Source organism: Mytilus trossulus, chromosome 11 (assembly GCF_036588685.1).
Source record: "Mytilus trossulus isolate FHL-02 chromosome 11, PNRI_Mtr1.1.1.hap1, whole genome shotgun sequence".
NCBI classification, from domain to species: domain Eukaryota; kingdom Metazoa; phylum Mollusca; class Bivalvia; order Mytilida; family Mytilidae; genus Mytilus; species Mytilus trossulus.
In genome coordinates this window covers 51,521,953-51,535,613 of record NC_086383.1, presented here as the reverse complement: position 1 = coordinate 51,535,613, position 13,661 = coordinate 51,521,953, and the positions used below count along the sequence as shown (strand labels likewise).

Below are 13,661 nucleotides of genomic sequence, written 5' to 3'. Positions count from 1 at the left end.
GACGAAAATTTTCAACTTGATATCAATTTTCAACATGATATCATGTGTAAAATCATACAAGTGTTCGGTAAACAGGAGGTCGATGAATGATGAATCTGAAAACGCATCACACGGTATGGCTGACATATATGTTGTTCCTGAGAAAAATGTGACGAAAGTTTCATGGGACGGACGGACTGACTGACGGACGGACTGAAACACAGAGGTAAAACAGTATACCCCCCTTTTTTCAAAGCAAAAAGGGTTCCGTTCTCTTAACTTTAGTTGCCTCAAATCAAACGAGAAAAGAAACGGACAAATGTATGTATACAAAAAATGAACAAAAATAAATATGTAACACATAAACAAACGACAATTCATGAATTACAGTCTTCTGACTTAAGGAGGCCCGCGGGAATAAAATTTTCAGAAAGAAATCAAACATTTATTTTTCATTGCAAATTTTATTTATTACCTTAAGAAGTTGTTACTTTATCATATGGTACAAAAATCATATAAAAAAATCAATATGTGTTGACCCCAGGTGACTTTTAAAATGTAGATATCATTGAAAAAGCTCCAAATTATCTCCCTTTGGTGTAAAAATGCTATTTTTGGGCATAAAAATTGAAATATCTTTTTAAACTCATCGGTGACCTACATTTTTTATTGTTGTTTTCGAATAAGCTGTACATAAACTAAATAATTGTAAAATTTTAGCGATTTCTGTAATTTAGCTCTTTTTTTATTTCGCTATTAACGGATATTTCGCCTATCAGTTCAACAGAAAAAAGGACATTAACAAAAATGTATGCTTCTTTCGAAGGCAGATTGTGAGCGTAAATGTACGGTGACCCCATTTTTTTATTTCATTTTTCTATTAGGTATAAGATAAAGTTCATTTATAGAAAAATATAGCGAAATCGTATATTAAATTAAAAAAAATGATTTAGACCCGCGAGCCCCCTTAATATCGTACATATACTAGGGTGAAACTTGACGGAAAGCATTATAATTTACCTTTCCCTTGCATTTAAAAGAAAAAGAGTACTTTGTGGCAAATAAATCAAGATTTTTATAGAAAATCCACAGCCTTTAATCATGTTTATACAGAGATTTTTGTTATAAAATTTGAAACATAGATTACTCACTTGCTTTTCTATGATGTGCTAGTGTTTATTTTTTACAAAGAGTTCTAACCAACCTGTTAATTCCAAAATACCTCATGCTGAGTCGCTAAAGTCGAGCGCACCCTAAAAGGTGTACTTGATTTGGTCCATATTTTTATTTGTTTTAACCAATAACTACATTAATAAACTTGTTTTAAGGAAATCAATGCTAGCACTGCATGCAATAATCCTATATCTGTCAGTCATCAAATTGCCAAATAGGATAGTACAAGGATAAAGGCTGTGTATTTTCTATAAAACTTCCATATGTTTAGCATTGAATCAACAGAAGGGTACATAATCCTTAATAAGTTTGACTCAATCAAATGTTATAAACCTTATACGTAATGCTTATTACCCCATAACACAGATCTTTCAATTTTGATATTGGGTGGTGCTACTGTTCATGAGTTTTTAGATATAAGAAGTTGGTACCAGTACTAATGATACAAATATCAACACGTAGCCTTAAGAAAGGAAAAATGCTAAATCTGTTGGTTTTGTTCTTTAACTTTAGTTTGCCTCAACCAAATGTGTTAAAACTTATACACAATGCTTATAATGTCTATAAACAGTCAAAATTACGTGAATCCTGCATCTATATGTGGAAGTTTACTTGTGGTTTTTTTTTCACAAACAGGGGCAACTGTGGCCCATAGACATATTGTTACCTTTATTTCAGTAAACAGCATATTTACTTCCTTTGGATTCTACTTCTATAAGAATTAACTTGCATATTTTTTTTTAAGGAGTGCGGTGTAGTTTGATAACAGACTGTGACCAGCATAAAAAAGTGTTTCAATAGATTGAGCTCTATGTCTAAGTGTATTTTGAAGGTTCTTCGCACTAAGTTCAGTTTATTGATATGTGTATACCTTCTGTGTGATTTTTCAAGATGCTTAAACAGACTATCCATATCTACATTTCCATGAAATGAAATTCAAGGTAAAATGATTTAAACTTTGAATTATCTATCAAAACTGGCAGCACATGGTGCTACTGAAGAAGAAAATGTTCTCTCTAATTTTTCAAAGCAATTAAAAGATTTAGTTTTCATTTGATCAAAACATTCTTCAATTCAAAAATTGAGAACGGAAATGTGAAATGTGTTAAAGAGACAGTTAAATGACAAAAGAGCAAAAAGCAGTCGAAGGTCACCAATGGGTTTTTAACAAAGTGAGAAAATTCCTCGCCCGGCAGCGGACTTCAGATGGCCCCTAAACAAAATATGTACTAGTTCAAACTCCAATACATAAAACCGAACTTACAATTAAAAACAAACAACTTGAAGACTAACAAAAACCAGAGACTCCTGACTTTGTCAAGATAATCATACCAAGAGGCACACCCAATATGCATAGGTCAAGAGTCAAAAAGTCATAGACTGGTCAAGAGTTCCATGACAAAAAAAAAACACAAAGATTTTGAGGAAAGGGTCATCGTGGTACACAAAACTAACAAATATATCTATATAATATAGATATAAGAAGATGTGGTATGAGTGCAATCAGACAGTTCTCAATATAATTCAAACAAAATATACAAGTTGTACAATGAGGGCAAAGGTCAAGCTCATATGAAGTTTCTTGTGCCACAAGCCTCACCATCTTATGACAATCTTCATGCTACATATTCAGATGCAAGGTCAATTTAGAATTATACTTTTAGGTCAGGGTAATATATAAAGGAACACCCTGTATCATGAAGACACACCCAAAGTGCACAGGTCAAGAGTCAAAAAGTCATAGTCTGGTCAAAAGTTCCATGTCAAAAATACACAAAGCAGTCCTGCACAAAAGTTCACCACGGTACACGTAACACTGTCTTATGTCATGATGCACTACACATGCCAAATACAGAAAACATGGGTCAGGGACAGAAACAGAAGACATATAACTAAACTCAATGGAACAGTACTTGTATTGCAGGTCACTAATATACAAGTGCCTTCAACATAGAACATAAACTCTTGCAACACTTCAAAGTTAAAACCGTCTTTCACAAAAGTTTGAGCAGGATTCTTTGCAACGATTATCTGACCACTGTCAATTGAAAATCAGGTCATGAAGTTATGTCAATAAATTAAAACGGTAAGATAAGACATTAACACACTTAAAACTAGGGTTTACCATTAATTTCTAACCTTACCATGTGATAGCACTATGGTAAACTGCTAGAAACACATGATGCAGTCATGAAATTGAATATTTGCAATAGTACGACCAGAACAATACAAGACAGAGTTGTAAACAAATAAAAGTAATTATACATGTACATACGAATTTTTAATCACAATGCACAAATAAAATGTACGCTTGCAATAAACAATGGAAATTAACACTGTATATTTATATAAACTATCAATCTTGTAAGGAAATAAATAAATCATGGCAAAGATGACAGGTTTTTTGTGCAACTATTCTCACTAGTTACCTTGAATACAAGCATAAGAAGAAATTTGCAGTTTAAATAGGATCATCTTTTTTACAAATTATTGCACTAAATATCGTTAGATGTTAGACAAAATTATTTCCTCCTTACTGGATCCTTAGAAATATTGTCTTGTAGTGTTTATTTCTTTGATCAAAATGTATTTTCACCACCATAACTTTTAACTAAATGTATTTAATTAACATACTATATAGTAAAAAATCATTTCTGTAGATCACCGAAAGGGGAAGTGGTCTAGAACACAGTATTATTTTATTTAGGGGGTTCACTATACACGCAAATTTTTATTAGTCTTCACTTCAAGGTTAATCGAGCAAATTTTATTTAATAAGGCTTTTTACAGTTTTTTTTACTTTACTACGGGCTCATAAGGATCTTAAATCTGATTTTATTGCTGTGTCCACAATAGACACAGCAATATTATTCTACGTATTTCACCTGTATCGGTTTGGACAATTCCATGGACTATTCCATACACACACCATTATGCTTAAGGGGTTTTCATATGTCATGTCAAGATGATATAGGCTATTTACCGTTGTTTGCCACAAAAAAAATCTGGTAAAGTCACTTTTCTGAAAAACCAATATAAATATAGTTAACATATTCATATATTTTTTCCTGAGACTACTAGTTATAGTAGTCTCAGATTTTTTCTAACTGTGTTCATTGACCCGATTTTTTAATGACAACACACACCTAAAATTCGTTTTGGTCTATTCCATGACATTTGCGGGGGAAATATTCATCAGAGACTTTAATAATTTTAATGGACGTTCATTTGGAAAATTTTACTATCTATTTTATGTGAACAATTGTCATATGTTTTTGTTTTTCATACATTTAAAGGATCAACGTTATTTAAATTCCGTATATCTTCATTTGACATCAGGTTTGTACGCATTTAGTCTCTTCTCTAGTCTATAATCAAAACTGAAGGCCGCGAAGGGACACATGTCATGATGACACGTGCTGCACAATCCCACACATTTCACATTATGTAATAAAATTCTACTGTTTGCGATAAAAATATTCACTGTTTAGGGGTGTTGAAATTAGGTCTTACATAGTTGATGCGTTTCCGATCCGTGATTTGTATATATTTCAATGGTGCTCTCGATAAGGCCAAAAAAATATATGTTTGATTATGGGTACCTGACCGATCCTATTTTGAGCACCCACCGTAAGCCATTTTATTGCCGTCGTAAGAAATAATCCAATCATTATAAATAGGGGGACTCTCGCCCCATGGACAACTCGGACCACACAATTCAAAATCATGGCACAAAAAATAAAATGGACAAAATAATAAAAAGAAAATACCGACCTACCTACCTACCCTACATATTTTGATGATGTAACCTTAAACAGACTTGTTAGTTTTCTCGTTTGAATTGTTTTACATTGTCTTATCAGGGCCTTTTATAGCTGACTGCGGTATGGGCTTTGCTCATTGTAACATGTACAACAATCAAACATCAACCCACACTTAACTGAATGTAATTGAAAGACATCTAGAGGTTGATATCAGAGGTGGATTTAGGGGGGGGGGGCCTGCTTTTTGAGAAAAAAATTGGTTGCTTATATAGGGAATCACTGAATCGTGACTGGAGCGAGCCCCCTCTTAGGTCAGTCAGTGGGCTCCCACTTTAGAAAATTTCTGGATTCGCCACTGGATATACAGTATCGAACAGAAGATAAAAAAGGGAACAATATGGTAAATTTTAGAGATTAATATTATTTCATGTACATGCATTTGAAATATTTAAGATATATTGTTTCCCTTTTTTTTGTTCTAGGTTCCACGGTGACCTAGCTTCCATTTTCGAAAACTGTGATTTAAATGCTAGTCTATTAGAGGGATATTTCCTTTTCATTGGTTGTAGATATGGAATCTTATTTTACCATGAAGTCAGATTTGAAAATGACTTTGGGAATGAAGATATCGTAAAGACTGAATGTCAGTTTTAGTCTTATATATCTATAATACTAAAATTACGATGTCCAATTTGTCAGCCGTCATAGCATAAAAACGACGAATCAAAGAATTCGACTTTATATATAACTAATATAGTACAAAGGTGTAGATTAAAAATTACACCACTCCAGGCCCTTTTGTTTTCCACGTAATTAATATTGCCAATAATTAAGAAGTTCCGGATCGAGTCCGATACCAATACCAAAAATTAATAGTATATTCACCTGTTACCGATTACCTTATTTGTACGTTCCGCGTCTGACAGGTGCACCACCAAACGGTGTATTCAGGATTAATATGCTATATACACGGGTCGTATCCACAGGGTTGAAACTACTAAATTGTCAAATTTTAATCAGTTTAGACTTTCTAAGATACATTGTAACAATTCAAATACTAAAATCTGGACTAAAAATAAGGCGTATAGGTACAGTTTTCAATTTGTTAGCTGGCATGACGTGAAACAAATTTTATTTACAACTAATACATGTATGTATATGACAATGCTGTTGTTTGAAAAAATACTCAATTCCAGGAACTTTTGTTTTTCAAATAATTAATATTACCAATAATTGATAAGTTCCAGTTCGACGGTTTCAATCAGAAAGATTTGAAAGCAGAGAAAACTGTGTATCGTTTAATCGGCATAACTTTATCAGATAAAAATACTAATACTAAAATAAGGCTTGCACATAGTTATATACGTTAACTCAGTCATGGACCTGCGATACCACGTGTCTGTTCTAGTGTACTTTATAATTTTAGTCTTGCATGTACATAATTATGTGTACATATATCACTGATTCAGTGGCAATGGTAAATAGACACTGACAAGTCTTAGATAATATTTTATAGTTTTGAATGTTTTGGCCGTTGACTAATATTAGGTGGAGGTTTGTGTGTTCTTATTTCCAACAGAGGTAAACTCAACACATATCAATATGTGCATGAAGCAAATTGATAGTTGCTAGATACGGAATGATTGTACAAGAAAGTTTAAACCTGTGTGTATATACTTAAAATATGATAAAAAAAATCATGTCTTTTTCAGGACTTCTGAATCCAACCATGTAGTATGGAATGTTTTTGAGATGTGGTTTTGGTCGATGGATGTTAATGAAGGACCTGTAGTACAAAGTATATCACTGAATTTAGCTCTTTGTCTAAGTGTATTATTGAATACTTTGCTTTGAGCTCAGTTCATTGTTATGCAAATCATTCTTTGTGAAATAAAGATTTGACAGAAAACTCTCATGTACAAGGATTTGTCAAATGAGTATCACCTCTATTTACAATGTAAGTATTGGGGAGATAAAAGCATTCTATATTGATTTGAACCAAATATATTATAAAAAAAAAGAACAAATTTACCCGAGAATGCTACTACCACTACTAGCAATATGATGCTAGGTTGTTTTAATACATCTGAACTAGCTGCCTACTGATGACTCGGTTCTGAGTGTAAATGGTCCTTCAACTATGCAGGGAAAAATTATAAGGCATATCTAGGCTTATCAATTTCTAAAACAATATTTCATTGTACATGTTTGAAATTTTTAAACAACCACAAAATTTTTTGCAGTTGAAATACATGTATGTATCCTGTCGTCGTCTTCCCAAGACGGATGGTTTCCAGATAATAACTTCAGTATAAGTAAAAAGGAAGCCTTAAGATTATAACATACTGTGGATTCATTTATTTTCGTGGGTACCAATTTTCGTGGATTAAAGAAAGTTTGCATGGATATTTAATTTTGTGGTTTTGCCGAAGTCTGCATACAAGCCTATAGAAAATTTGTTAATCGTTGAACATTTAATTTCGTGGTAAGACTCTAGCCACAAAAGCCACGAAAATTGGTATCTAAAGAATAATAATGCATCCACAGTAATATTTATAATCATAAAAGGAAGCCTGGGATTGTTTTGGGGGGTTATATATATAGTCCCTAAGGTTTAGGAATAAGGGTTCCAAAGGTGACCAAAACAAGCATTAATCTAGTGTCCGTACAAAAAGTTGTGTATAAGTATTTCAATTGTTCTGAAATTGTACCATAATATTGAATACCATAAGTAGAAGGTTGAGGTCTATTTTGTGGGTTATGGGTCAAACAGTCTAGGAATTAAGGGCCAAAAACAAACATTTTTGTAGATTCCAGACAATAAATTTGAGGTTTTTCTTTGTCCAGAATGGTTGTTGAATTACCTAAAACCAATGCTTTATGAAATCTTCTTTAAAAATTGGAGTTTAGATTTCTCTGTCCATAATAGAAGTTGAATCAACTTAAAATAATGCTATACATGTATATACACTATAGATACAATGCAAAATTCACTTTACTACCAACTGATAAATTTAAGCAGTCTTTAATAGCCATTCAGTGATTACAAGCACTTTGATTATCATTCTAGGGTTATGCCCTTTCACAAATGGAAAAATTTCTCAAGTTTGTCTCAACTAAATTTAGTGAAATGTGTATATAATGCTTATTACCTCTAAACTCAGTTTAAGTTCAATTTTTGGCAGCTTCACTTTATGTACCTTTTTAACGTTATATGCTAGCGGGGGCATCATCACCATGACTGTATGACATTTATATTTTAATACTTAATGTTTTATTAAAATGAGTAGTTGAATAATTATTGTTGCAAACTCCATTAGAAATTTGATTTGAGATCATTTTTATACCACCACAAAAATTGAAAACTTTTTGGTTGTACATTTGTATTACGTTGGCGTCATCGTCTTCATCCAAAGACATTTATTTGGTTTTAGCACTCTAACTTAAGTAAAAGTCAATAGAAATATATGAAATTTAAACACTAGGTTTATGACCATGAAAGGAAGGCTGGGATTGATTTTGGGTATTTTGGTCTCAACAGTTTAGGAAAAAGGGCCCAAATTTAGCATTGTTCTTGGTTTTTGCTCTATAACTCGAGTATTAGTAAACAGAAATCTATGATATTTTAACATAAGGTCTATGGCCACACAAGGAGGGTTGGAATAGATTTTGGTAGTTTTAGTCCCAGGGTAGGATTTAGGAACCAAAAAAAGGTCCTAAATAAGCATTTTTTTTGTTTTTTTTAACAATACCTTTAGCATAAGTTAATAGAAATCTATAAAGGTTTATGACCACAAAAGGAAGGTTTGGATTATTTTTGGGAGTTTTGGTCCCAAGGAATAAGGGGCCAAAATTAAACTTTGTTTGCTTTCATCAAAAAAATGAATTATTGTGCTTCTTTGATATGCCAAATCTAACCGTGTTAAGATTCTTAATTTTTGGTCCTGTTTTTAAATTGATCTACATTAAGGTCCAAAGGGTCCAAATTTAAAATCAGCTTGATTTTAACAAAAATTGAATTTTTGGGGTTCTTTGATATGGTGAGTCTTAACATGTACTTAGATTTTTGATTATGGGCCCAGTTTTCAAGTTGGTCCGATCAAAAATTGAATTCTTCGGGTTCTATGATATTCTGAATTTAACCATGTACATGTTTAACCCCGCCGCATTTTTGCGCCTGTCCCAAGTCAGGAGCCTCTGGCCTTTGTTAGTCTTGTATTATTTAAATTTTAGTTTCTTGTGTACAATTTGGAAATTAGTATGGCGTTCATTATCACTGAACTAGTATATATTTGTTTAGGGGCCAGCTGAAGGACGCCTCCGGGTGCGGGAATTTCTCGCTACATTGAAGACCTGTTGGTGACCTTCTGCTGTTGTATTTTTTTATTTTGGTCGGGTTGTTGTCTCTTTGACACATTCCCCATTTCCATTCTCAATTTTATTTAGATTTTGGATATTGGACCAAAATAGGTAAATGTCCAATTTAAAATTTTTAAGTTGAAGTTCTTTATAGACCACATTCAATCTGTGTCAGAAACCTATGTTGTGTCAACTTTTTAACCACAATCCAAATTCAGAGCTGTATCTAGCTTGAATGTTGTGTCCATACTAGCCCCAACCGTTCAGGTTTCCACCTCTGCAGTCGTATAAAGCAGCACCCTGCGGAGTATCTGTTCCATTCATTTGTTTTTTCTTAATTTGTGTGAATTAACATTGTTACAGTAAATGCTTATTACTACACTTGCATACCACAACAAATACTGTATTGGTACATGTATCACTTATATTTGTATCCATATAACAAAACAAAAAATGAAAAGGAATAATTTTGCAATACCTTTTGAGTACTAAATAGCTTTTTAGGTATTTAGACATATTTTAAGACTCATTAAGTAGATGTTGATGATATTTGATTGACATGCTTCAAATTCGATCAGATTACTTTTGGAGCAGTTATGAGTCTTTGAAGCATGCTCACAAAGGTTCTTTTGGTGAAATCATTTTTATTTTGGTCAAAATTTGTCTTTGCTTCGACCAGCTTTGGAGGAGATATAAAGAATTGATATAAATCAGCACAGAGGTTTACTTCCGATCTTATTTAGCCCCAATAATCATGTCAGACTTAAGCCATTGTCATTACTTAAAACCAATAAATGTATTCTAATCTGAGGAAGAAATTCGACATTTAAATTTTTTTTTTTACTAATGATACTGACGATCCACCACAAAGTAATGTAAATAGTAAGCAAATACATATAAAAAAAGATGAGGTATGATTGCCAATGAGACAATTCTCCACAAGAGACCAAATCGACACAGAAATTAACAATTCCCAGCTACAAAGTGTATCCAAAACCAAAGATGTAGAACATGTTCTATCATAATCATTTGGTAACTAATGTAATTACTGTCTCCCCATGTCTGTATTGAAAATAAAAAAATATCAAATAAATAACACTCCTAATGCTCAGATCGGTTGTCACCGTGCAACACAGTTATTAACACCATATAGGAAAAACATAGAACTTTATTGTCATAAGACACTGTCAAACATCTAAACACACTATCCACACTCATCTGTGTCCACACTTGTTATAAATATAAGATAAACTTATTTCAATGTATTTCTTCAGACTATTCTGATACTTTCTAATAACTTTGTTATCACTGTCGCAACAACAGATTGGTGTATGTGTCTATTGACAGTGTGTTTGTTTACACTGGTTTTAATGACAGCCATATTGCCAGGTCGAATTTTGCATCAATACAAATTATCATTTTTGATATCAAAAACTATTTCATTAATTTACTTTTTACGATAATAATATTGCCTCTTTACCCTAAAACTGAGATATTCATATGATTTGCCTTACAAATTTTGAAATCATAAAATTATTCATTTTTAGTATAACTAATCACCCAAAATTTGTCAGTGGTCTAAACAAATCATTATGTTTTTGAAGATTTTGAAAAAAAAATACTGGACTTCTTTAATAAGAACATCTATGTTCATGTGTTTAATATCAAAAATTAGCCGTCCTAGTCTATCATGTCTATAAAACACTTTCATATTTTTGGTTCAATTTAAAGGATCATATGACATATGTGTAACTATAACCTTGAGAAGAAAGATCAATTTGACCAAAAATATCTTATTATTTTACATTATTTTAGTGATGCATTATAAACTAGTTGAATATTGGACATATACTATAAATTATTACCTTATGAGTTTTAACGAAGGGACTGATACCTCCTTGCTCTACTAGACATCTTGTTACCTGTAGATTTCCATACTCCGCAGCCAGATGTAAAGCTGTTCTTCCTCTGTTCTATAATGATACCAAATAACATGTAAATATTATGGACAATACTTTGTTATCAATATCAATAATATACAATATATTCTACTAGCTTGTTCTACAAGATATCTTGTGGTCTGTAGATGTCCCCACTCAGCAGCCAGATGTAAAGCTGTGTATCCATCACTCTATAATAATACCAAATAACAAGTAAATATTATGGACAATATTTTCTCAATGTCAATAATATACAACATATCCTACAACTGATATAAAACTTGTCTGATAAACTGGATAATGTTGTGTAAAAAATAAAAACAAAATGTATATCACACGAATCAGTGGTCAAAACTGAATAAAATGACCAGTCACACTTGTATTTGTATTGTACATAAACAACATGTTTTTTTGTGGGATGTCAGAACTTCCATCAGAAATGTCATGTGAACAAAAACAATTTTTTTTTCAAGAAATGCATAAAATATTTATATCAATTGATTCAGTGAAATGCACAGAGATAAATGATATCTCACTTTATATAATTCTGGCAAGTACTTGTTGATATAATAATAAAATATGTCTGATTATTATGGTTCAGAATAATGATCAATTTAAAAAAAAAACTTTTTCAAAGATATATGAAAAATAGTTACATTTCCTGATTAAGTACGAGGAGACAAGAAAAATGAGACCCCACTTTATGTAATTATTACAAACAATAGTTGTTCATTAAACCTGTCTTATTAACAACTTTATGTTGGTTGACAGTAATGTGATCAGACTTAGTAGATAACATACATTAAAACTGTCTGATTAACAACAGGATTTAGTGTAGATCCAGTCGTAGAATCATAAATTTTAAGAAAATATTTTTTTTAAAGAAAAATGAAAAAAAGTTGTATTTTCTGATTCAGAACGATACTATGAGTAAAACGAGACCCCACTTTATATAATTATTACTAACAATACTTGTAGTCCGGCGGCTTTGTGAAAAATTGTGCACATCCTGTTACAAGCATGAAATTTGGCATAGACCTTCCTCAACAATTATTCTCTTATTTCAGATAGGGAGGCATTTAGTGTAGATCCAGTCGTAGAATCATAAATTTTAAGAAAATATTTTTTTTAAAGAAAAATGAAAAAAGTTATATTTTCTGATTCAGAACAATACTATGAGTAAAATGAGATCCCACTTTATATAATTCTAACAAATATTAGTTGTCCATTAAACCTGTATAATTAACAACATGATTTTGTGTTGATTAAAAGTAATGTGATCAGATTTAGTAGATAACATACATCTGTGATATCTGTTTTACATCTGTTCTCCAGGAGAAGTCGACACACTTCCACATGTCCTCCACTGGCAGCCCACATTAATGCTGTCCATCCTCTATCCTGGAATAATACAACTGACATCAAAACTTGTCTGATAAACTGGACAATGTTGTGTAATAAATATAAACAGAAATAAATAGTCATATTAATTAAAACTGTCTGATTAACAACAGGATTTAGTGTAGATTCAGTAAAATCATTAATTTTTATAAAAGTAAATTTTTCAAAGAAAAAGAAAAAAGTTATATTTTCTGATTCAGAACAATACTATGAGTAAAATGAGATTTCACTTTATATAATTATTACAAAAATTTGTTGTCCATTAAACCTGTCTAATTAACAACAGGATTTTGTGTTGATTTAAAGTAATGTGATCAGATTTAGTAGATAACATACATCTGTGATATCTTTGTTACATCTGTTCTCCAGGAGAAGTTGACACACTTCCACATGTCCTTCACTGGCAGCCAACATTAATGTACAGTTTAATCATTAATTTAAATAAAGTAAATTTTTCAAAGAAAAATGAAAAAAAGTTATATTTTCTGATTCAGAACATCACTATGAATAAAATGAGACTCCACTTTATATGATTCTGACAAATTTTTGTTGTCCATTAAACCTGTATAATTAACGACATGATTTTGTGTTAAAAGGATTTAACAGGATTTAGTGTAAAATAAATTATTCGAAAAAGCATGAAAAAAGTTTATTTCCTGATTTAGTGCAACATAAAGAAAATATCTATTTAATCTCAGTAGTCAGGTTCAGACCATGTGTTGTTAGTTGTTATATTTGTTTGTCTATTTACTCTGAGTAGTCAGGTCCTTACCATGTATTGTTAGTTGTTGTATTTGTTTGTCTATTTACTCTGAGTAGTCAGGTCCAGACCATGTGTTGTTAGTTGTTATATTTGTTTGTCTATTAACTCTGAGTAGTCAGGTCCAGACCATGTGTTGTTAGTTGTTGTATTTTTTGGTCTATTTACTCTGAGTAGTCAGGTCCAGACTATGTGTTGTTAGTTGTTGTATTTGTATGTCTATTTACTCTGAGAAGTCAGGTCCACACCATGTGTTGTTAATTGTTATATTTGTATGTCTATTTA

At 31.8% G+C, this 13,661-nt stretch overlaps 1 protein-coding gene across 1 annotated transcript in view; it reads right to left on the bottom strand.

The window, feature by feature from the left end:
* Positions 1 to 13,030, bottom strand: part of LOC134690144 (uncharacterized) — a 63,412-nt gene extending 50,382 nt beyond the window's left edge. The window contains exons 1-4 of the mRNA XM_063550121.1: positions 12,953 to 13,030; positions 12,518 to 12,616; positions 11,341 to 11,406; positions 11,141 to 11,248 (exon numbers count right to left, since the gene is read on the bottom strand). Coding sequence (XP_063406191.1) covers positions 11,141 to 11,248; positions 11,341 to 11,406; positions 12,518 to 12,616; positions 12,953 to 13,030 — 351 coding nt within the window. The remainder of the gene's footprint in view (positions 1 to 11,140; positions 11,249 to 11,340; positions 11,407 to 12,517; positions 12,617 to 12,952) is intronic.
* Positions 13,031 to 13,661: the final 631 nt, after the last annotated feature.